The sequence below is a fragment of the Sinohyriopsis cumingii genome, chromosome 15, assembly GCF_028554795.1.
Source record: "Sinohyriopsis cumingii isolate HCF-2022 chromosome 15, ASM2855479v2, whole genome shotgun sequence".
Lineage (NCBI taxonomy): Eukaryota > Metazoa > Mollusca > Bivalvia > Unionida > Unionidae > Sinohyriopsis > Sinohyriopsis cumingii.
The window spans coordinates 7,500,303-7,523,363 of record NC_142975.1 but is presented as its reverse complement, the minus strand read 5'-3'; the positions used below and the strand labels follow the sequence as shown (position 1 = coordinate 7,523,363).

Below are 23,061 nucleotides of genomic sequence, written 5' to 3'. Positions count from 1 at the left end.
ACACCATTACAGTGTTACTACTACACCATTACAATGTTACTACTACACCATTACAATGTTACTACAACACCATTACAATGTTACTACTACACCATTAGTGTTACTACAAAATTACAGTGTTACTACTACACCATTACAGTGTTACTACTACACTGTTACAACAAAAGAAGCTCATCGTGACCTATATTTCATGTTTTCCTGGTTAAGTTTTAGCATTTCACTCATGACCACACATGATAAGCTATCTGCATTCCGTCCTACTTAGAGTCATGAAATGTGACTGGATGCATCCTGGTAAGTTGTGAATTTTATTGTAAGAAAGGTCTTTGTGGTTGATATTTCATGTTTCATGGACATAAAAGAAACTTTTTTTGTCAACACATCAACCCCTGCCGACAAGTTTACGTGGCCAGAGGTAGTAGCCTACTGCCGAGCTCTGTAGCGTCAAGGTCATGTATGATACACTAAAGTGGGTGGTATTATAGAAAGGTAGACAGATCTATCTCTACAATGATACCAAATAATCTGGAAGTTCTAGTTGCGCTACAAAATACAGAGGGAAAAACCTCATTTTTGGACCCAATTTTTTCCACCCAAAATTCGCCCATGGTCGGTATCCGATTTTGTGTCCGGATTTACTTTTTGGTCTCAGATCTAAGGCTGACTGGTATGAACTGCAAACAGACAGATGAACCTTTGCAAAAAGTAGGATAAGATGGGCATTTGGAATAAAGAGTGGTCTTGATATGAAAATAATTGGTCTGTTAAGCAAAAAAACAAAACAAAAACAATTTTTACCCTTCTGCTCATAGCGAGCCAAATATCCAATAGAAAACAATGTTTCTAACACAACTAGGCATTAGGTTATTTGAAAATCACCTGGAACTTGATGCGTTTGGATGTATTCAGAAATAGCTTTTTAAATGTGTTCCCTACTCAAATTTCAGGCGAAAATAACAAAAACCTCCAGGAGTTAATGTGTTAATGGGTGCATTTTGATGACGTCACCAAATTTGAATATTCCTTGCATATTTAATCACTTGTGCATCGACATTGCACATAAATTACAAATTTAGCCATTCCTTGACGATTTGTAAAAAAATTAAAAACTCCTTGTTAACACATTAACCACTGTCAACGAGTTTATGATGAAGCTGTACAATACCACTGTACAAATTTTACATGATGTGATGAAGCTGTACAGTACCACTGTACAAACAATACATGCTATGATGAAGCTGTACAATACCACTGTAAAAACACTAGATACTGAGATTAAGCTGTACAATACCACTGTCCCAAAAAATACATGCTGGAATTAAACTTTATAATCATAGAAACTTTTCCACCATTGTCATACGTGTTGTAGGAAATAATGCAAAGTGACCATGACTTGGAACTGACAAGAAATATATAATCAAATTATGAGACATATACATACTCAAATTCCTTATTGTGAAATACTTTAGTTCTGTGAGAACTGGTTCCATGTAATGATTGTAATGTTTGGGGGACAGTTGAATCTTGCAGAAGACAAGCACAGCAATAGAACTGTCAACAGGTCTACAACCACTAGGATTTCATTACTAAGGATAGCTATGTAGACAAGAGACTTTGTGGTAAAAATGACTTAATTCACCTTTCATAAGAAGGACTAGAATGACTTGTCAAAAACATAAATGAAGTCATAAGAGTTTTGAACAATTATATTGGTGTCACTTTCAGAATAAAAATTATAAACTCACAAAGTTAAAACTTTGTGGACAAAAGTAAACAGTTCACCATTATAGACATTTAAGGACAAATCAAAGATGTAATCGGTGTGGTAGAACAAGCCACACTTTCACTGATTGTAGGCATAAAGGTAAGGAAATCAGATGCTGGGTATGTTCTGAGATAGGTAGGCATAGAGGTAAGGAAATCAGATGATGGAAATGTTCTGAGATAGGCCACAAAGCCAGAGCTCATAGCTCTTTCAGGACACAGACAATGATGTTGTTACTGTTGTTTCCATCAGTGGTGCAATCAGCTTTATCACAGACTCATGTCAACTGATAAACCTCACCGGCTGTCAGGTAAATCTAGACATCTGGTATGCAGACAGTAAATACTGTAAATAATACATTAAACAGGACTAAGAAATGAACTATGCACGAGAATGGGTCCAAAGATAACAAAGAAGGATACAAATGACAGCAGTGTAAATCTGTGTAGAAATAGTTGTATCCTTGGCTGCCCAAAATAGTCACTGCAGTCCTGTTAATGTTACAGTTATGAATTTAGGAATTTCAGCAAAACCATTATTTGTGATCCATAAAACATTGCAGAGATTTTCGATGAATTACTTGTAAAGTTTGCATCCAATAAACTAAGTTAGACTGATGATTAAAAACTAAAATGATTTTGTTAAACAAAACTTCCAAGTGACACATAATTTGAAATCCCATTAGTAAGTTCTGAATTTGCTTTGTCAATTACCTGAAAAACATTGATGTTTCTAAATCTACAGGTCTTGCCATGATAGGTGCAATACTTCTTAAGGCAGTTGCATGATGCTTTAATCTTTGACAGTATTACCTTTCTTTGTTGTTGTTGTTGTAGGGTTTAACGCCATTTTGCAGCACACGATAGGCTATACATGGCGGCCAGTATTAATGGTGGAGGAAGAACCCGGAAAAACCCCGGAAAGAACCACCGACCCACAAGAAGCTACTGGCAAGCTTTCTCACATACCCACATTAGCCGAATCCGAGACTAGAACCCACGCAGACAGAGGTGAGATGGCAGTGATCCGTAATGGAGAGCGCTTTAGACCACTCAGCCACTCGGGGCCCCCCTTTCTTTGTAATCGCAGTTTGAGAAAAAGTCAATTTCACTGATCCTGGAAAACTGACAAAGTAACATCACTAAACAAAGCTGGATCAAAATAGGATGAAAATAACTATAGTCCAATATAAATTCTTCCATCCTTTTCCAAATTACTAGAAAAGCATATACACAGTTCTTTTGCAAACTATGTTAGTGATCACAATATGCTTCGTGAAAATCAGTCTGGCTTTTGAAAAGATCATTGTGGTGAAATTGTACTTGTCTCTATGACTGACAAATGGCTGAAAGCATTAGATGAAGGAAAGTTAGTTGTTACTGTAATGACAGATTTTTGAAAGGCTTTTAACCTAGTAAACCATGAAATTTTTGTTGAAAAGTTAAACATTTATTATTGCAGTGAAGATACCCTTAATTGGTTCCCATCCTAATTGAGTAATAGGACTCAACAGGTAACATTAAATGGACACCTACCTGAAACTTAATATGATAAGTTGTGGATTGCCACAAGGTTTTATCTTGGAGCCTTTGTTATTTGTTCTGTTCGTAAATAACTTACCCCCAAAAATAGGAGATGCAGTCTCATCAGCTGACATTCATGCTGATGACACTACTTTGATGCTCAAAGCAACCAAGCCACAGTTGAAAAAAACTTCAAATTGCTCTCAGCAGACTTCAAATTTGGTGCAAGGAAAATGGCTTGATCCTCAATACTGACAAAACAAAAGTCTTGTTGATAGCTACACAACAGAAAAGAGAAAGATTGCAAACTGATGTGCTGCATGTTCTCTATGATAACATTGATCTGAAAAAGATGTGTTTATATAGAATTCTTGGAATATTTGTAGATAAAAACTTGAAGTGGGCTTATCCTATAAATTATCTTTCAAAGAAAATAAACTCTTTATCATTAGCTTCTAAAGAAAATCAAGGCCTTCATTCCATTACAGAGTTATCTTTTATAAAAGTTACGTTCAACCACATGACTATGGTAATATAATTTGGGGTGAACACAACTGCTACATTGTAATATGAGAAAAATTTCCAGACTCGGGGAGAGGTCGTGTAAAAAATTTCTTGATCAGCAAACAGAAAATGTTCAAACTGCAATGATTACATTCAAAGTACATGTATTACCAAGATATGAAAGAATATTTTTGAGAAAGACCAAAATAATGTTAAAGGTGCTTACAAAATCTGCTCCTACTTACCTAAACACCATTTTCCATGAAAGAGAATGTTGTTGTTGTTGTAGGGTTTAATGTCATTTTTCAGCACACGATAGGCTATACTTGGCGGCCAGTATTAATGGTGGAGGAAGAACCCAAGAAATCCCTGGAAAGAACCACCGACCCTTGAGAAGCTACTGGCAAGCTTTCTCACATACCCACATTAGCCGAATCCGAGACTCAAACCCACGCAGAGGTGAGATGGCAGTGATCTGTAACGAAGAGCGCTTTAGACCACTCGGCCACTTGGTGCCCTGAAAGAGAATGTACTGGTACCCCTGATATAAGATCATGAAAAGGAGAAAAATTTCACAGTACCCAAGCCAAGAAAGGAGCTTTCAGTTTTCAGGTGTGCTTGTCTGGAATAAAATTCCATATGGTATTAAATCAGCTCCAAGCATATCTTCCTTCCACAATAGGTGTATTAGATCGATGAAATCATAAAAATGGTGTACGTATTAAAGTACATGTTACACCACCCACCTCCTCTGCTTCATTTTCATTTCTGCAGCAATTCAGCATTTATGTGAATAGTTTATGTACTATTTGTGTGTGTGTGTGTGTGTGAACATATTATTATTAGCTTGTACCTTTTATGTACATAATAGAGGGCTTCTAAATAGATTTCTTATCTGTAACTAATTGAGTCATGTAGATTAATTTCTCATTTGTAACTACATGTAATGGAGTCACCCTCAGAAACTAAAGTCTTTATTAAGATCACTTTAGTCTCAACTTATTATTTTGCATTATAATTAATGTTTACAACAGCTACTACTACTACTAGTACTACTACTACTGATGCTCTTACTATTACTACCAATACTATTTCTACTAAAAAGTTATGTACACTGGTTGTTTTACAGCTGCTAGCCTACAGTGATGGACAAGAACAAGCTAATTGAATTTGGATTAGGGGGCCTAGCAGCGTGTGGTGCAGGTGTATTTACCAATCCTCTTGAAGTTGTCAAGACCCGTATGCAGCTCCAGGGGGAGCTTCAGGCAATTGGAAAGTATACTGTGCACTATCGAAACTCTTTCCATGCATTTTACATTATTGGCAAAACAGACGGACTCCTGGCCCTTCAAAAGGGCTTAGTACCTGCAATTTATTACCAATTCTTCATGAATGGCTTCCGACTGGGAACATACCAAGGATTGATAAATGCTGGTTTAACACAAGATGCAAATGGGAAGGTCAGTTTTGTGCGCAGTGTGATGGCCGGAGCATTTTCAGGTTGTGTTGGAGCCTTTTTTGGAAGTCCTTTCTACATGGTAAAATTTGGCAAACATTCTTTTCTTGTTTATTTTTCATGATTGATGCCATAATTGTCAGCATGATTGATGCCATAATTATCAGCATGATTATATCATTTATGTCAACATGAGTGATGCCATAATTATCAGCTTGATTATGTCATTATTGATGTCAGCATGATTGATGCATAATTATCAGCATGATTATATCATTATTTATGTCAGCATGATTGATGCCATAATTGTCAGCATGATAATATCATTATTGATGTCAGCATGATTGATGCCATAATTATCAGCATGAGTGATGCCATAGTTATCAGCTTGATTGATGCCATAATTATTAACATGATTGATACCATAATTATTAGCATGATTGATGCCATAATTATCAGCTTGATTTATCATTATTGATGTCAGCATGATTCATGCCATAATTATCAGCTTGATTTATCATTATTGATGTCAGCATGATTCATGCCATAATTATCAGCTTGATTATATCATTATTGATGTCAGCATGATTGATGCCATAATTATCAGCATGAGTGATGCCATAGTTATCAGCTTGATTGATGCCATAATTATTAACATGATTGATACCATAATTATTAGCATGATTGATGCCATAATTATCAGCTTGATTTATCATTATTGATGTCAGCATGATTCATGCCATAATTATCAGCTTGATTTATCATTATTGATGTCAGCATGATTCATGCCATAATTATCAGCTTGATTATATCATTATTGATGTCAGCATGATTCATGCCATACTTATCAGCTTGATTATGTCATTATTGATGTCATCATGATTCATGCCATAATTATCAGCTTGATTATATCATTATTGATGTCATCATGATTCATGCCATACTTATCAGCTTGATTATGTCATTATTTATGTCAGCATGATTGATGCCATAATTATCAGCTTGATTATATCATTATTGATGTCAGCATGATTCATGCCATACTTATCAGCTTGATTATGTCATTATTTATGTCAGCATGATTGATGCATAATTATCAGCATGATTATATCATTATTTATGTCAGCATGATTAATGCCATAATTGTCAGCATGATAATATCATTATAATTGTCAGCATGATTGATGCCGTAATTATTAGCATGATTGATGCCATAATTATCAGCTTGATTTATCATTATTGATGTCAGCATGATTCATGCCATAATTATCAGCTTGATTATATCATTATTGATGTCATCATGATTGATGCCATAATTATCAGCTTGATTTATCATTATTGATGTCAGCATGATTCATGCCATAATTATCAGCTTGATTATATCATTATTGATGTCAGCATGATTCATGCCATAATTATCAGCATGATTATATCATTATTGATGTCAGCATGATTCATGCCATAATTATCAGCATGATTATATCATTATTGATGTCAGCATGATTCATGCCATAATTATCAGCTTGATTATATCATTATTGATGTCAGCATGATTCATGCCATAATTATCAGCTTGATTATATCATTATTGATGTCAGCATGATTCATGCCATAATTATCAGCATGATTATATCATTATTGATGTCAGCATGATTCATGCCATAATTATCAGCTTGATTATATCATTATTGATGTCAGCATGATTCATGCCATAATTATCAGCATGATTATATCATTATTGATGTCAGCATGATTCATGCCATAATTATCAGCTTGATTTATCATTATTGATGTCAGCATGATTCATGCCATAATTATCAGCTTGATTATATCATTATTGATGTCAGCATGATTCATGCCATAATTATCAGCATGATTATATCATTATTGATGTCAGCATGATTGATGCCATAATTATCAGCTTGATTATATCATTATTGATGTCCGCATGATTCATGCCATAATTATCAGCTTGATTATGTCATTATTTATGTCAGCATGAGTCATGCCATTATTGTCAGTGACATAATAGCTGTTAGATGATCAATATTTGTTAAAAGTTTGTCATAATGAGTGAAACATGTAAAACATAAAGCTCTGTTTGCAGTGAAACAAAGATGTCCTGCAGAATCTATAATGATGAAAAGACATTGACTTTGTGATACTGCATGAGAGTTACTATGGAGTTTATATGAAGTATGACTTGAGTCACACACCATGTAAGGGTACTCAGTGATACTGCATGATAATTGCTATGGTGTTCATGTGCAGTATGACTTGAGTCCCACACCATGTAAGGGTAGTCTTGGTAATGCGTGAGAATTGCTATGGTGTTCATGTGCAGTATGACTTGAGTCATACACCATGTAAGGGTACTCATTGATACTGCATGATAATTGCTATGGTGTTCATGTGCAGTATGACTTGAGTCATATGCCATGTAAGGGTAGTCTTGGTAATGCATGATAATTGCTATGGTGTTCATGTGCAGTATGTCTTGAGTCCTACACCATGTAAAGGTACTCTTCATACTGCATGAGATTTGCAATGGTGTTCATATGCAGTATGACTTGAGCCATACACCATATAAGGGTAGTCTTGGTAATGCATGAGAATTGCTATGGTGTTCATATGCAGTATGACTTGAGTCATACACCATGTAAGGGTACTCTTGGTACTGCATGAGAATTACTATGGTGTTCATAAGCAGTATGACTTGGGTCATACACCATGTAAGGGTAGTCTTGGTAATGCATGAGAATTGCTATGGTGTTCATATGCAGTATGACTTGAGCCATACACCATGTAAGGGTACTCTTCGTACTGCATGAGAATTGCTATGGTGTTCATATGCAGTATGACTTGAGTCATACACCATGTAAAGGTACTCTTTGTACTGCATGAGAATTGCTATGGTGTTCATATGCAGTATGTCTTGAGTCCTACACCATGTAAAGGTACTCTTCATACTGCATGAGATTTGCAATGGTGTTCATATGCAGTATGACTTGAGCCATACACCATATAAGGGTAGTCTTGGTAATGCATGAGAATTGCTATGGTGTTCATATGCAGTATGACTTGAGTCATACACCATGTAAAGGTACTCTTTGTACTGCATGAGAATTGCTATGGTGTTCATATGCAGTATGTCTTGAGTCATACACCATGTAAGGGTAGTCTTGGTAATGCATGAGAATTGCTATGGTGTTCATATGCACAATGACTTGAGTCATACACCATGTAAGGGTAGTCTTGGTAATGCATGAGAATTGCTATGGTGTTCATATGCAGTATGTCTTGAGTCATACACCATGTAAGGGTACTCTTCGTACTGCATGAGAATTGCTATGGTGTTCATATGCAGTATGTCTTGAGTCATACACCATGTAAGGGTAGTCTTGGTAATGCATGAGAATTGCTATGGTGTTCATATGCAGTATGACTTGAGTCATACACCATGTAAGGGTACTCTTGGTACTGCATGAGAATTACTATGGTGTTCATAAGCAGTATGACTTGGGTCATACACCATGTAAGGGTAGTCTTGGTAATGCATGAGAATTGCTATGGTGTTCATATGCAGTATAGGGGCCCCGAGTGGCTGAGTGGTCTAAAGCGCTCACCGTTACGGATCACTGCCATCTCACCTCTGTCTGCGAGAGTTCGAGTCTCAGGCTCGGCTAACGTGGGTACGTGAGAAAGCCTGCCAGTAGCTTCTCATGCGTCGGTGGTTCTTCCCGGGGTTTTCCAGGGTTCTTCCTCCACCAATTATACTGGCCGCCATGTATAGCCTATATTGTGCTGAAAAATGGCGTTAAACCATACAACAACAACAACATCATATGCAGTATGACTTGGGTCATACACCATATAATGTACTCTTTGATATTGCTTGAGAATTGCTATGGTGTTCATGTGCAGTATGTCTTGAGTCATACACCATGTAAAGGTACTCTTCATACTGCATGAGATTTGCAATGGTGTTCATATGCAGTATGACTTGAGCCATACACCATATAAGGTTAGTCTTGGTAATGCATGAGAATTGCTATGGTGTTCATATGCAGTGTGACTTGAGTCATACACCATGTAAGGGTAGTCTTGGTACTGCATGAGAATTGCTATGGTGTTCATAAGCAGTATGTCTTGAGTCATACACCATGTAAGGGTAGTCTTGGTACTGCATGAGAATTGCTATGGTGTTCATATGCAGTATGTCTTGAGTCATACACCATGTAAAGGTACTCTTCATACTGCATGAGATTTGCAATGGTGTTCATATGCAGTATGACTTGAGTCATACACCGTGTAAGGGTAGTCTTGGTACTGCATGAGAATTGCTATGGTGTTCATATGCAGTATGACTTGAGTCATACACCATGTAAGGGTACTCTTCGTACTGCATGAGAATTGCTATGGTGTTCATATGCAGTATGTCTTGAGTCATACACCATGTAAGGGTACTCTTGGTACTGCATGAGAATTACTATGGTGTTCATAAGCAGTATGACTTGGGTCATACACCATGTAAAGGTACTCTTTGATATTGCATGAGAATTGCTATGGTGTTCATATGCAGTATGACTTGGGTCATACACCATATAATGTACTCTTTGATATTGCTTGAGAATTGCTATGGTGTTCATGTGCAGTGGTATATCATGTAAGGCTAGACTGAAGAAGTCTAATGCCCACATTGCTTTCAGAGGTTCATCTTGATTTTGTCAATACATACATACATACATACATACATACATACATACGTACGTACGTACATACATGCATGCATGCATACATACATACATACATACATACATACATACATACACAGGGATAGTCCTGGCTTTTAAAAAGCTGTCGCCAAAAAAATCGCCAACCTCAATATTTTGTCGCCAATTTTCAAAAAGTATCGCCAGAACAAGTAGTGTACATTTTTTCAAGTGTTAATTTAGTCTGTTAATGTAACAGGCAATGAAAATTACAAAAGATGAGTTAGTTAATACTCTAGTTACAACAAGCATTAACAAAAGATTACAAAATGTTGCATGAAGATCCGTCGCAATTTTAGGGCTGCCCACTTGTTGAATGCAGTTTTAAAGTCTAATTTTTCACATCTGTACATGCTGATTCTCATTAAATTCTCGAGAGATGAGATGCAGAGTTTATTTCTGATGTCAGTTTTTATGAAGTTCATCTTACTGAATCCACGTTCACAGTCTACAGTGCTGACAGGTGACACCAGTAGTCTCTCAGCAGCCCCCCCCCCCCCACTTTATGGCTAGCTTCACAAAGCTTGTAGTGAATTGCTTCCTAAATCCCAAGAATGATCACTGAATGCTGTACAGATTTTCTCGACAAGCAAAATAGGATCTCCATTCCCACGAATGAAACTTACATGAGTCAACACCTGGCAATATTGGACCGTATATATATAAGCATAAATTCACACCCAATTTAGGAATTCTTTCACTCCTGTATTTTGAGAAATAAATAATTATTATTAATTATACAAAACTGTTTTTTTTTTTTGCTATTTCTTGTTGCGGAGTTCAAGTCTCTGCAGCTGTAACACGGATTGATGGCAAAAGGAAAAGATCAATGAGTAAAATGCTGCACTGGCGACAGATATAATTGTGATTGAGATTTTTTCCATTTGCTTTGTATTTATACGCAGTAGTCGGTACTTCAAAGGTTATCAGTTTTCTATGAAGGTTCAGCAAAACTATTGTATTGGTATATGTCAACGACAACAAAAAAACAACAGAAGGATTAGCCATTCAATTAATTGTATCTGTTCTGTTCGTGTCTTCAGAAGCCAGTCAGTTGTAGGTATAGTTCGCTAGCATGATTGACTGTATCACAGCATACAGTACTCAGCCCAGATGTCAGCATAAGCAGATTATGATGTAACAATGCATGGTAAAGATGGGGTTGTCAATACAAACAAAGGATTGTTTGTGTAACAGATTGATTCCAATGCATTGCTTAGTCAAGTTTGTGGCTTCCTTTCATTCTCCCTTTTAATTTATCCAGTCCAAATCCATGATTGTATGTACAAATTAAATAACCAAAAAGTCTGTCGCCAAAAAAATCGCCAGATGGGATATTTTTGTCGCCAATAAAGAAAAAAAATTGCAATTTGCGACATTGGCGAAGCCCAGGACGATCCCTGCATACATACATACATGCATACATGAATGCATACAGCCATACACACATACATATATAAAAAAAGGAAATGCATGCATGCATGCATACAGTCATACATAAATACATAGATACATACATACATGCATGCGTATAGACATTCATACATACATACATACATCAGTGGTCCCGAGTGGTATAAACCGATCACCATTCCGAATCACTGCCATCTCACCTCTGTCTGGGTGGGTTAGAGTCTGACATGGATAAATGGGGCCACAAGTGGTCTAGAGCGCTCTACGTTACGGATCACTGCCATCTCACCTCTGTCTGTGGGTTCGGGTCTCAGATTCGGCTAATGTGGGTATGTGAGAAAGCTTGCCAGTAGCTTCTCATGGGTCTGTGTTCTTTCCGGGGTTTTCCCAGGTTCTTCCTCCACCATTAATACTGGCTGCCATGTATAGCCTATTGTGTGCTGAAAAATGGCATTAAACCCTACAACAAGTACAACAACTAACATGGGTACATGAGAAAGCCTGCCAGTAGCTTCTCGTTGGTCGGTGGTTCTTCCCGTAGTTTTCCAGGTTTCTTCCTCCACCAGTTATACTGGTCGCCATGTATAGCCTATCTTGTGCTGAAAAATGGTGTTAAACCCTACAATAACAACATACATACATATGCAGGAGGTCATGGGTTCGAACCCCAACTGAGTTATGCCACAGACTTATACAAATGGTACCAGTAGATACCTCTTTTGGTGCTCAGTATTAAGAGGCTAATGTTAGGACTAGTTGGCCTGGTGTCAGGATCATGTCTCTGGGTGGGACATGATACCAGATGTCTTTGGCATCATGCTCCATTGCTAGACATCACTATAAAATGCCACACTGCAGACATTATAGTGATATGACTGAAACATTGTTAAAGCTAAATTAAAAATCCAAATCGCACACACACACACACAGAAGCTTGTCAGCAAGATTGCATAAAAACCAATCCATAGAGACAAATGAAATTCTGATGGCATATTTATATCCATATGTAGCTGTCTTGATAAGATTTCAGGTCATTACCACAATTTTTTCAGTCTTTATAGATTTTTTACTTATATTTTTTTTTACCTTGTTAGTATGATAAAGCAAAACCCAATTAAGGCAGGCAAATTAAATTTTATATGCATATTTGTTTCCACAAGTAGATGGCCTGGTTCTATTTTCAGGCATATAATAATTTTTTTCTTTCTTTTCTTCAGATTTTTAAACTTTTTGGATGATAGTCTTGTAGACACCTTAAATATGTTTTTTTGCATATGCTATTATAATAAAACAGTTTTGAATTTCTCTGCACAATGGGGTCATCCACATTTTACAACATAATTTAGCTGAGCTAAAGTTATTCATTTGACTCAAAACTTGAGCAACATCTTTGGCTTACCATTTTAAATCACCATGTGCGTTATTACATACCATATTTACTCGCTTATAAGCTTGATCCAGCTGCAAACAGCATAAACCATTATCTGCCCATTGCATAGTGCACTGGCAGTTCGTGGTCCAGGTTGTTTGTTCGTCAGATTACTCCAAACAAAATGCATAGATCCTGATCTGCCAGCACATTATGTCACAGCACATCTGGGTTTATGAAGCTTTGAGTTAGATCTGACCTGTAAGAGAGTATGTACAGTACTGCTCTATCATTGACATACCCTGCTTCAGTAGCACCTGCAACTCTGGATAGTAACCCAAGGGAGCTGACCTAAATTATACTGGAAGCTTCATATGTCTACCTTGAAAGTATGCTTCACTTGGTCTGCTGATTTGCAGAAAAAAAGTTCAGGCCTCAAAATATGTTACACTAGTGATTGGCAGATAAAAGGTTCAGGCCTCAAAATATGTTACACTAGTGATTAGCAGATAAAAGGTTCAGGCCTCAAAATATGCTACACTAGTGATTGGCAGATAAAAGGTTCAGGCCTCAAAATATGTTATACTAGTAATCAGCAGACAAAAGGTTCAGGCTTCAAAATATGTTACACTAGTAATTGGCAGGCAAAAGGTTCAGGCTTGAAAATATGTTACACTAGTAATCAGCAGACAAAAGGTTCAGGCCTCAAAATATCTTACACTAGTAATCAGCAGACAAAAGGTTCAGGCCTCAAAATATGTTCACTAGTGGTTGGTAGACATAATGTTTAAGCCTACAAATTTTAAATCACCAGATTAATTGCTTTTTATTGAAATGAATCATCATCAAACAATTCTGATGACCTCTAGTGAATCAAACAAATGTTTGAGCCAACAAGACACGGCTTTTAAGTTTTTTAATGTAACTATTTCTTATGTACTATTAGCTGTATTCATTTGCACCAATGACTGCATTTGGCTTCACCATTGACTGTTTTTGGCTCTATCATTAGCTGTATTTGGCTGCATCATTGGCTGTATTTGGCTGCACCATTGACTATTCAGTTGCACCATTGGCTGTATTCAGCTGCACAGTCTGTATTCAGCTGCACCATTGGTTGTATTTCAACTACACCATTAGCTGTATTGGCTGCACCATTAGCTGTATAAGCTGCACCATTGGCTGTATAAGCTGCACCATTGACTGTAATAACTACAACTTTGTTGAAATATATCAGAGGCAAACATGGGGAAGAATATAATGTACTTAATTGACCTATCACCACTTGTCAATCACACTGATTGATTAACCAATCAGTGAGTGTAAACTAGACACACTTCCAGGCATCACTTACATCTGCCATTTTACTCCTAACACAAGGTGCTTGTGGTGATAATAAATTGATTCTGATAAATATTTACAAATCAAGCAATAGTTTGTCAATTTCTTGATCGATAATAAGGAAAAGAAATCAACAGAAGCTTTGTGATTCCGACAGTCGGTATCCAGATTGCCTAAATGGAGGAATTAGACTTCCTGTAACATATATGAAACTTGGATGGATTAAGACTTGTAGTCGCGTGTATGATCAGCTGAATATAGACACAAGTGATGGCAATTACCACACGTTTATTTGTGTAAACGTATGTGGACAAGCATGTCCCATCGATAGCTTGAAAGCATAAAAAGAAATAGAAATTGACAAATATATGTAAGAATAAATGTGTCTAGAATATATGTGGAGAACTTCCTAACTTTTGGGCTTTGCTATGTTTATTTGTCTTCTATGGGATGCAGTGAACTTATAAACAGTAATTATATGATTTTATTATATGTTTTTAAATTAATTTACTTCTAAAGGCAGCATGCACATAAATCAGATAAAATTAATAAGGATAAGATCACATACTAAATACATTAAGATTGTTTCCCTTTACTTGAATATATTTTCAGGTATCTTTAAAATTGATTTTTATTATCTACAGAAGTAAAACTTGTATCTTTTTACTATATGAACTTAAAGTACAGATATAAATATTGTCTACAGCAATATAATTTATACAACATGGTAATTTTACATTATTAAGAATAATACAAATCACTCTTAATAAACATATCACTTAAACTGAAACATGTTTCTTTGCCAGATACTGCATGTCTGTCAGAGGTTAATAGGTCATGTCATGTGTTTTGGCAGGCAAGCAATCTATTATCTCACGGAAGGTCAGCTACTTTATTCTCTAGAGTCCTGAACATCAGAGTACCGATAACCACTCTTGTGGAGTTCAGATACATGTCCTACTAATTGTACTTGGAAATGGAAATGACTGTACTGTACTCCAGCGTACATTTTGGAGTACAACAGAAATGTAGGCAGTTCAACTTTTGGAGCATTTCCTGCCAACATATTAAGTTAATAATTAAAGCAAATAAAATTGTACAAAACTAATCTTGCATAACATGAAATTTTTTAGCAGATATTATTTTCTTTCCTTGAGTGACTTTAATTTGTAAAGAGAGAAAGACTCATATTTCCATGATCTACAGGAAAATACCAGGAATGTTGAATCCTATATTTCTGCTGGAAGCATGTGTTCATATTGTGTGGATCTGGTGTAATCTGACATATAAAAATGAGACCAAATGCAACTCACTGACAATGTATCAGTTGAATTGACCAGACTGGTTTGCTCATTGACATTACACTGTTGTTTAAACTTTACGGCTGAATTATCCAAGTGAATCCTGGTCAAAACCACGTAGTTCATATGATCATAAAGTTAGCATCATCAAAACTGTGTCCAATGCAGTTTGACCATTAGATATGCTTGTCTGTATGGAACAATGAATATATGTCACATTTGGGACTGACCATTTCAGTGGGTGAAGAGGGGAGGGTGGATGTAATATACTCAAGTTTAAAGGGGGCCTTTGCAGTACATACAAAGTAATAATAAACACCTCTGTCCAGTATGATGTTAATACATTATCAATACTGTACATATCAACTGTGCAACGATGAGTGTATGCTTATTATTGTATTTCAGTGAATTGATTTTATGGCTAAATCAACCTGAATGGCATGGGGAAATTAATAGATGGTATTTTAAGAGGAATAAGACAATGGATAATAAAGAGAACTAATTGGAATGTTCAGTTCAGCGTGTCAGATATGTTTTGGTTTGCCCTGATGTTGCATACAGGTGGTGCTGCTCTTTCGGATGTTGTGCTCTCCATAATGACCTGTGTCGATATGTTGAAGGCAGTATATGCATAGAATTAGTTGCTTCCCATTGCTGTTGTGCTTAATTACTTAAAACTCTATCAACCAGGAGTTCTGAAATTTAGTTTTGCTTGTCTTTGCTGATAGCTTGTTGCTTCCTGGATTAATGGAAATGAATTCAGATGTTTTGTCTTCAAACATGAATCACGGTTAAACACTAAATTCTGACGACTGAAATAATCAAAAAAATTACTGTATTTAATCAGACATTCCGTTATTTCAAACTTTTTTGTGTGAATGTAGTATTGCTTGGGAAAAGTCAAAGTTTATGAGAGTTGTTTTGTACCACACAATACACAACATGACACTTTTGGTTGATTTACTCGCCTTGCTGATAAAATTTCTTTAAATTACATTACATTTCTTTAAATTATATTGTTGAACTTTAAAAACATTTTTTTAAATAAAACCTTTGAAGATTAACATTTTAATTTTAAAGAAACACTGTTTCAGGTTTGTAAACTACAGGGGTATACATATGCATAGCTAGGTATGGCATGTACATTCTCAAGGGTTAATATAAATAGCTACATATGGCATGTACATTGTCAAGGGTGTTCATATACATAGCTATGTATGGCATGTACATTGTCAAGGGTTAATATAAATAGCTACATATGGCATGGCAAGGGTATACATAATTAAAAGCTATGTATGGCATGTACATTGTCAAAGGTTTACATATAAATAGCTACATATGGCATATACATTGGCAAGGGTGTTCATATACATAGCTAGGTATGGCATTTACATTGTTAAGGGTATATATATATATATATGGCATGTACATTCTCGAGGGTTCACATATACATAGCTAGGTATATCATATACATTGTCAAGGGTAAACATATACATAACTGTGTATTGCATGTACATTGTCAAGGGTAAACATATACATAACTGTGTATTGCATGTACATTGTCAAGGGTAAACATATACATAACTGTGTATTGCATGTACATTGTCAAGGGTAGACATATACATAGCTAGATATGACATGCACATTGTCATAGGTTTGCATATAAATATGTGTAGCTAGATATAATGTGCACATTGTCAATAATTATTTCATTGCAAGCTGTGCAATATGCATTGACTTTACAGAAGAGTACTACAATAACAGCAGAAATACTTTATGAAGAGAAAATCTGGGAAAATGTTATCTTGCCATTGACCATTAAAGTTCCTTCCTGTAATTTCATAGTAAATATGGTGAAATTAGACTATGATTCTTTTATGTGAACAATAAAAGCATATTCTTTACACTATTAGGTGAAGACACATCTCCAAGCCAGATCTGCCAAGACAATTGCAGTAGGGACACAGCATGACCATGACTCCATGTTAAAAGGATTTCGTTGTGTCTATTCAACTGGGGGCTTTTTGGGATTATGGCGAGGTGTCAGTGCCGCTATCCTGCGTGTAACAGTTGGCTCAGCATCACAGCTGTCCACTTTCAGCACGTCCAAAGCATATATTGTACATTTACAGGTATATATTGAATCTATTATTGACATTTCTTCCCATGACCAATAGAACGTTATCTGGACGAACAATTGGTTGTTGAAAAAGAAAATTAATGGTGAAGTTGGTCTTAAATCAGAATGGAGCTGCTCAGACATCCAGTATGCTGCTGCACTGGCCATCTTGAAAGTCTTTGTATCCTCGCCTTCCAAAATTCATGGTCATATCTCAAGGATTTTTTTACGATGTTCAATCTTCTCAAGTAGAACACCAATCTAACTCTTGTACCAGTACAGGTTTTGACAAAATTCTTTTAGCATTAATAATCAAAAATCATGAGGTCAGCAAAAACGTTTGGTAGACATGTTTTTTATTCATATATGATTACCCCGGTAGCGTTGTATGCTAGTAGTGTAATTGTTTAGATTTGTGTACATTGTTCTAACTTCCTGATCGGCATTGTGATTATAGGGTTAGGTGTGCATGTTTTACAAACACAAATCAAGTTGGCTCTGTTTATGATAGATCAGAAGAGCTTATAGGATGACTTGTTGTCCTTTCCATCAGTCCTTTCATCTACTGGCACAAGTTTATTATCACTCCACATCAGCTACTTGGAAGAAATTTATAGACACTATCATTCAAATGCCAAGTTGTTTCTAAATGAACTTGGTCCATACAGACATGTAATATAGCTGACACAGTGACCGTCTTGAAAATCTTTTTACTGCTGCTGCATAGTAGTCATCTTAAAAATCTTGTTATCATCATTCATCAAAGATGGAAAGTCATATCTACACATAGTTTTTATCAGGAGACTTCTTGTGATATATAGATTACCCAAACTGAAAACAGCACTGATTTGACCTTGGATATGGTGGCCATTATGCTCATCCTGAAAATGTCATCATCATTCCTCCACCTGATTTGGTGGTCATATTGACATGGGATTTTCAACAATGTACATAATATAGTATCAAGCGGACCAGAATGAATAAGTTGCCGAGTGACATGCAATATGGCCATCATGGCAGCCATCTTTAAAATCTTGTCATCATGACAGCTGAATGGGAAGTCATATTGACCTGATGTTTTCACCAGCACATCCAGGTTTGTAGCAAAAGTAATGTACCTATTTCCGTAGGAGTCTGGTGTTTTATCAATAAAATACGAGGATAATTTGAAATACCTATATCTGTACTGTCAATATTTATGGTACAGATATAGTTAATTTGTGTGGTTACAAAGTTTCATAGTATTTCATTGATTAAACATCAGACTCCTATGATTTGTCAAACAATGTCCTGTGATTATGGCATGCAATGTCGATTACACCTTGTGTTTTTTTAAATTAGCTCTAATTATGCTTACTCCATTTTTGGAGTTGCCATGCGGCTCTGGTTGTCTGTTTTTAGCCTTCCTCCATACATTCTCTCTCATTTTCTCTCTCTTATTTACTGTGAAACTGAACCTGCAGTTTAGTTTTAAAAAGTGTCACTTATAATAAAAAAATCTGTGGCTCTTGGTTAACCCTTTACCTCATGCAAGTGTCTTTGGACGCCTCTACTCCATTCGCATGGAAGCGCCTTTTGATGCCTCTACTCCATTCACATGGAAGCACCTTTTGACGCCTGCTGTAAACATCAGCCATTTTGAGCTGGTTTTCGTAGCGCCACCTTCGGGGAAAATCAACCTATTAGATACTACATTCATTTCTGCGAATGACAATTACATCAGATCACATGGTCGCTGTTTATGCACTGGTTGATATCTGCTATTTAAAGTAACTGGGTCGTAATTCCACTCTCCAAAATGGCGGTCGCAGATTTCATTCAGTACTTACAAAGTTTTCACGATTAGAATTACAACTATGAAAGATTCAATAACTTAGGTAAAGGGTCTGATATTGATGTAGGCAGCAATTAGTTTTTATAAATTATCAAATTCAGATGACTTAGTGATGTAGACGCAGACGAAAAACATGTAAATTTCGAGTATGGGAAATGGCAGCTATAGTTGGTCACGCGGCCTCACTGACATGACGGTGAATGAGTTCTCTTAAGGTATTAAAGCACATAAAAAATTCTTCCGTGAAAAATAATTACACAGCTATAACAATCGGACTTTACTCTTAAATTTTTCCACATATAATAGATGTGTACCAAAAATGTAAAATGGTGAAAATTGCTGTTAAACATAACATACACTACATTGCTTAACAGTTCACAGGCAGGATTTCATTCAGTACTTAACAAAGTTTTCATGATTAGAATCACAACTATGAAAGATTCAGTAACTTAGGTAAAGGGTCTGATATTGATGTAAGCAGCAATTAGTTTTTATAAATTATCAAATTCAGATGACTTAGTGATGTAGACGCAGACGAAAAACATGTAAATTTCAAGTATGGGAAATGACAGCTACAGTTGGTCATGCGGCCTCACTGACATGACGGTGAGTGAGTTCTTTCGAGATTTTAAAGCACATAAAAAATTCTTCCATGAAAAATAATTACACAGCTATAACAATCAGACTTTACTCTTAAATCTTTCCACATACAATAGATGTGTACCAAAAATGTAAAATGGTGAAAATTGCTGTTAAACGTAACATACACTACATTGCTTAACAGTTCACAGGCAGGCCCATGCGTATCTGTTCGACTAGGTAACAGGTGTTCTATTTATAGTGCGCTGCACATTGTCACTGTGCTCTATGAGGTAAAGGGTTAACAATATTTTTCGTAATCCAAGTGTTTGAAATAGACATGCTAATGAAGATAACCCCATGGCAATGAGACTATCACCCTTCTTTTCCCCAGTCTTCATGCACTTCTACACGTCTCTTCGGTGTTGAATTTGTTATTTCATCCCCGCTCCTTACATAATCTTTAGGTATCTGTCTCCCATGCATATCACAACAGATGGTGTATACACAGACATGGCACAACCAAGTGCAGTCAACAAATTTTGATACCAGCGAGTATCCTAAAGATCATCTGTTATTTAGTAATGTCAATAAAAAGGTTGTTGGTAAGCTCAATGACAAATGTTTGGGTAAACTAATTAGTGAGTATTTGGGACTGTGGCCAAAAATGTACTCCATTGTGACCAGTGGATCCAAAAATGTTAACAAGACTATTGGTGTTCCACAGGTGATTATGCCAAAAGATCTGATGTATGAACTGTACACAGAGTGTCTTTGAGATTAACATGAATTAACTGTACATAGAGTGTCTTTGAGACTGACATGAATGAACTGTACATAGTGTGTCTTTGAGACTGACATGAATGAAATGTACATAGAGTGTCTTTGAGACCGACATGAATGAACTGTACATAGAGTGTCTTTGAGACTGACATGAATGAACTGTACATAGAGTGTCTTTGAGACTGACATGAATTCTCATGCATGGCAAGCATGATGCAATGTGAAGAAACATTGCAGGGGTATATACCGATGCACCAAGGTCAGTTTGCCTCCCTTGATACCAAGCAAGGATACTTCCAGATTGAATCACCACTGGTCATCATGCTGTAAACTAACTTATGATTGATACTGGTTAAAGTATCAACACAAATCCTGGTGGTAGTTCTGTATATGCTGGAATGACATGCAATTCCACTTGCACAAATGCAAGGCTGGGAGGCTTTGGCCTACCAAGGGTGACAAATACTGAACAAACTTGTCTCCAAGTGGTTGTAATGGTACTGGCTGTGAAATCATTTTCTGATTAACAGTGACAGTCTTTTGACAAATCGCATTGGCTGGTTTTAATCCAGTAGTACATTAGACTTCACTACCCACTCGGTCCTCATCAACAATTCCAGTGCATACTGGCAACCAAATAACTGTTCTGCAAGAATGCAATTAAATTGTTCCAAAATGGCTTGGTCACGATGCACATGAGATGTCTGGCATGTACAAGGTATTTGGTCAACATCACTATAACAGATCCAAGAAATTCTTCGCCAGGATCCGTTTGTAACAAATATGTCCATGTGAGTGGTCCACATGCATAAATATGCTCAAGTACATCTGCAGCACATGCAGAATCTTTTGATATCAATGGCGTGGCTTCTTTGTATCTGCTGACCACATTGACAGTGGTTAGAATGTATATGTACATGTGTAATTTACCTTGTCAATCACTGACATTATCATTGACAGTGGTTAGCATGTACCTTGTCAATCACTGACATGATCATGTGGAAGAAACAACAAACCAGCCTTATGGACCTCATTAGGTATTTGGACATCAAACCAACCATGTGAAATTTTTCTTGGTACTGGTAGGTAAATATGCCACAGTGCTTGTTTGGCCAACCATGCTCAAGCAACCCCATGAGGGACCTTTGCTGCACTGGCTAACTGTTACATGGTGACTTCACCTCTCCAGTACCCATGCAGACTGTAATATATTTTGGATAATGTCTGGCTTTTTATGTCCATTGTTTGTTTTTATAATTTGCTTTCAGTACAGTCTTGTCTTTCATACCTCTTTTGATGCCCCATCTTGCAATCTGTTCTTCCAATGTTGGATTAAATACATTTAAGTCATAGATGAAATCCACTTTGGTGCTTTTGATGTGAAAGGATATAATTGGATGCTTTATAAGCAATATGATGTTGGTAATATGCAGCATCAGTGCAGTGCAGTTAATAGGTACTTCAACAGGCTTTGGTCGGTTATTAGGATGGAGCCATATATCTAGCCATATACCAGGCCACCAGTAATTTTATCCAGGAGGGTGTTTTTCACCCAGATATTTGCTCCATGGTGTCCCTGGTAACTTTGTTAGTGCAGGTACGATATTACTGCCACCGACAACTGTTTATTTGATAAAGGTAAACTTATTTACTCCACATCGAACACAAGTTCCAGTAAAATCTGCTTGTCTACTGCGTGTCTGAACTCAAGTTGGATTTGCTGTACATGTTTTGGCATGACATCACATGCAGGAAATTAGCAAATACTTTTGGTAAAAGCAAAGATTTTTGGCCATTGACTTTTTTGCACAAGCAACGCCATAACCATCTAAGCATGGTGATGGAACCATGCACTGATCACTGGTCCTGCTTAATCAGGAAGAACACAACTGTTGCTGACTGGTTTTATGATAGTTAACATGGGATCGTTTGTACATGATTGTGCCATCAGCTGATGATCAACTATGTTAAGACATTTTCAAAGACTTTCAAAAAGCAATCAGTGATTAAAGATCGTTGAGAAGAGATGGTAACACCACCTTTGATGAAGCACCTACCATTGATGATTTGGATGCAAACAAAAACAATCTTGTTGTGTATGGCGATGTGATGCTTGAGAACCAAGTCAGTCAGGTGTTTTCACAAGGCTAACACAAAAACACTGATGTCATCTATTTGACTCAACAGTACTCACATGTAATCTATGACAACTGTAAACATGCTGATGATATTTCATGACATTGGCACTCATGGTCTTGAAATAATTTCTTTGGACCTTGTGTACTGCAGACCACATGTGTGA

The 23,061-nt window shown here is 36.5% G+C and overlaps 1 protein-coding gene across 3 annotated transcripts in view; it reads left to right on the top strand.

The window, feature by feature from the left end:
* The window catches only part of LOC149781219 (solute carrier family 25 member 35-like), a 46,597-nt gene that overhangs the window by 6,687 nt on the left and 16,849 nt on the right, over nt 1–23,061 (top strand). For all 3 annotated transcript variants that reach the window (XM_089935305.1, XM_089935307.1, XM_089935306.1), the window contains exons 2-3: nt 4,922–5,330; nt 17,358–17,576. In XM_089935305.1, coding sequence (XP_089791431.1) covers nt 4,938–5,330; nt 17,358–17,576 — 612 coding nt within the window. In that variant the 5' untranslated portion in view covers nt 4,922–4,937. The remainder of the gene's footprint in view (nt 1–4,921; nt 5,331–17,357; nt 17,577–23,061) is intronic.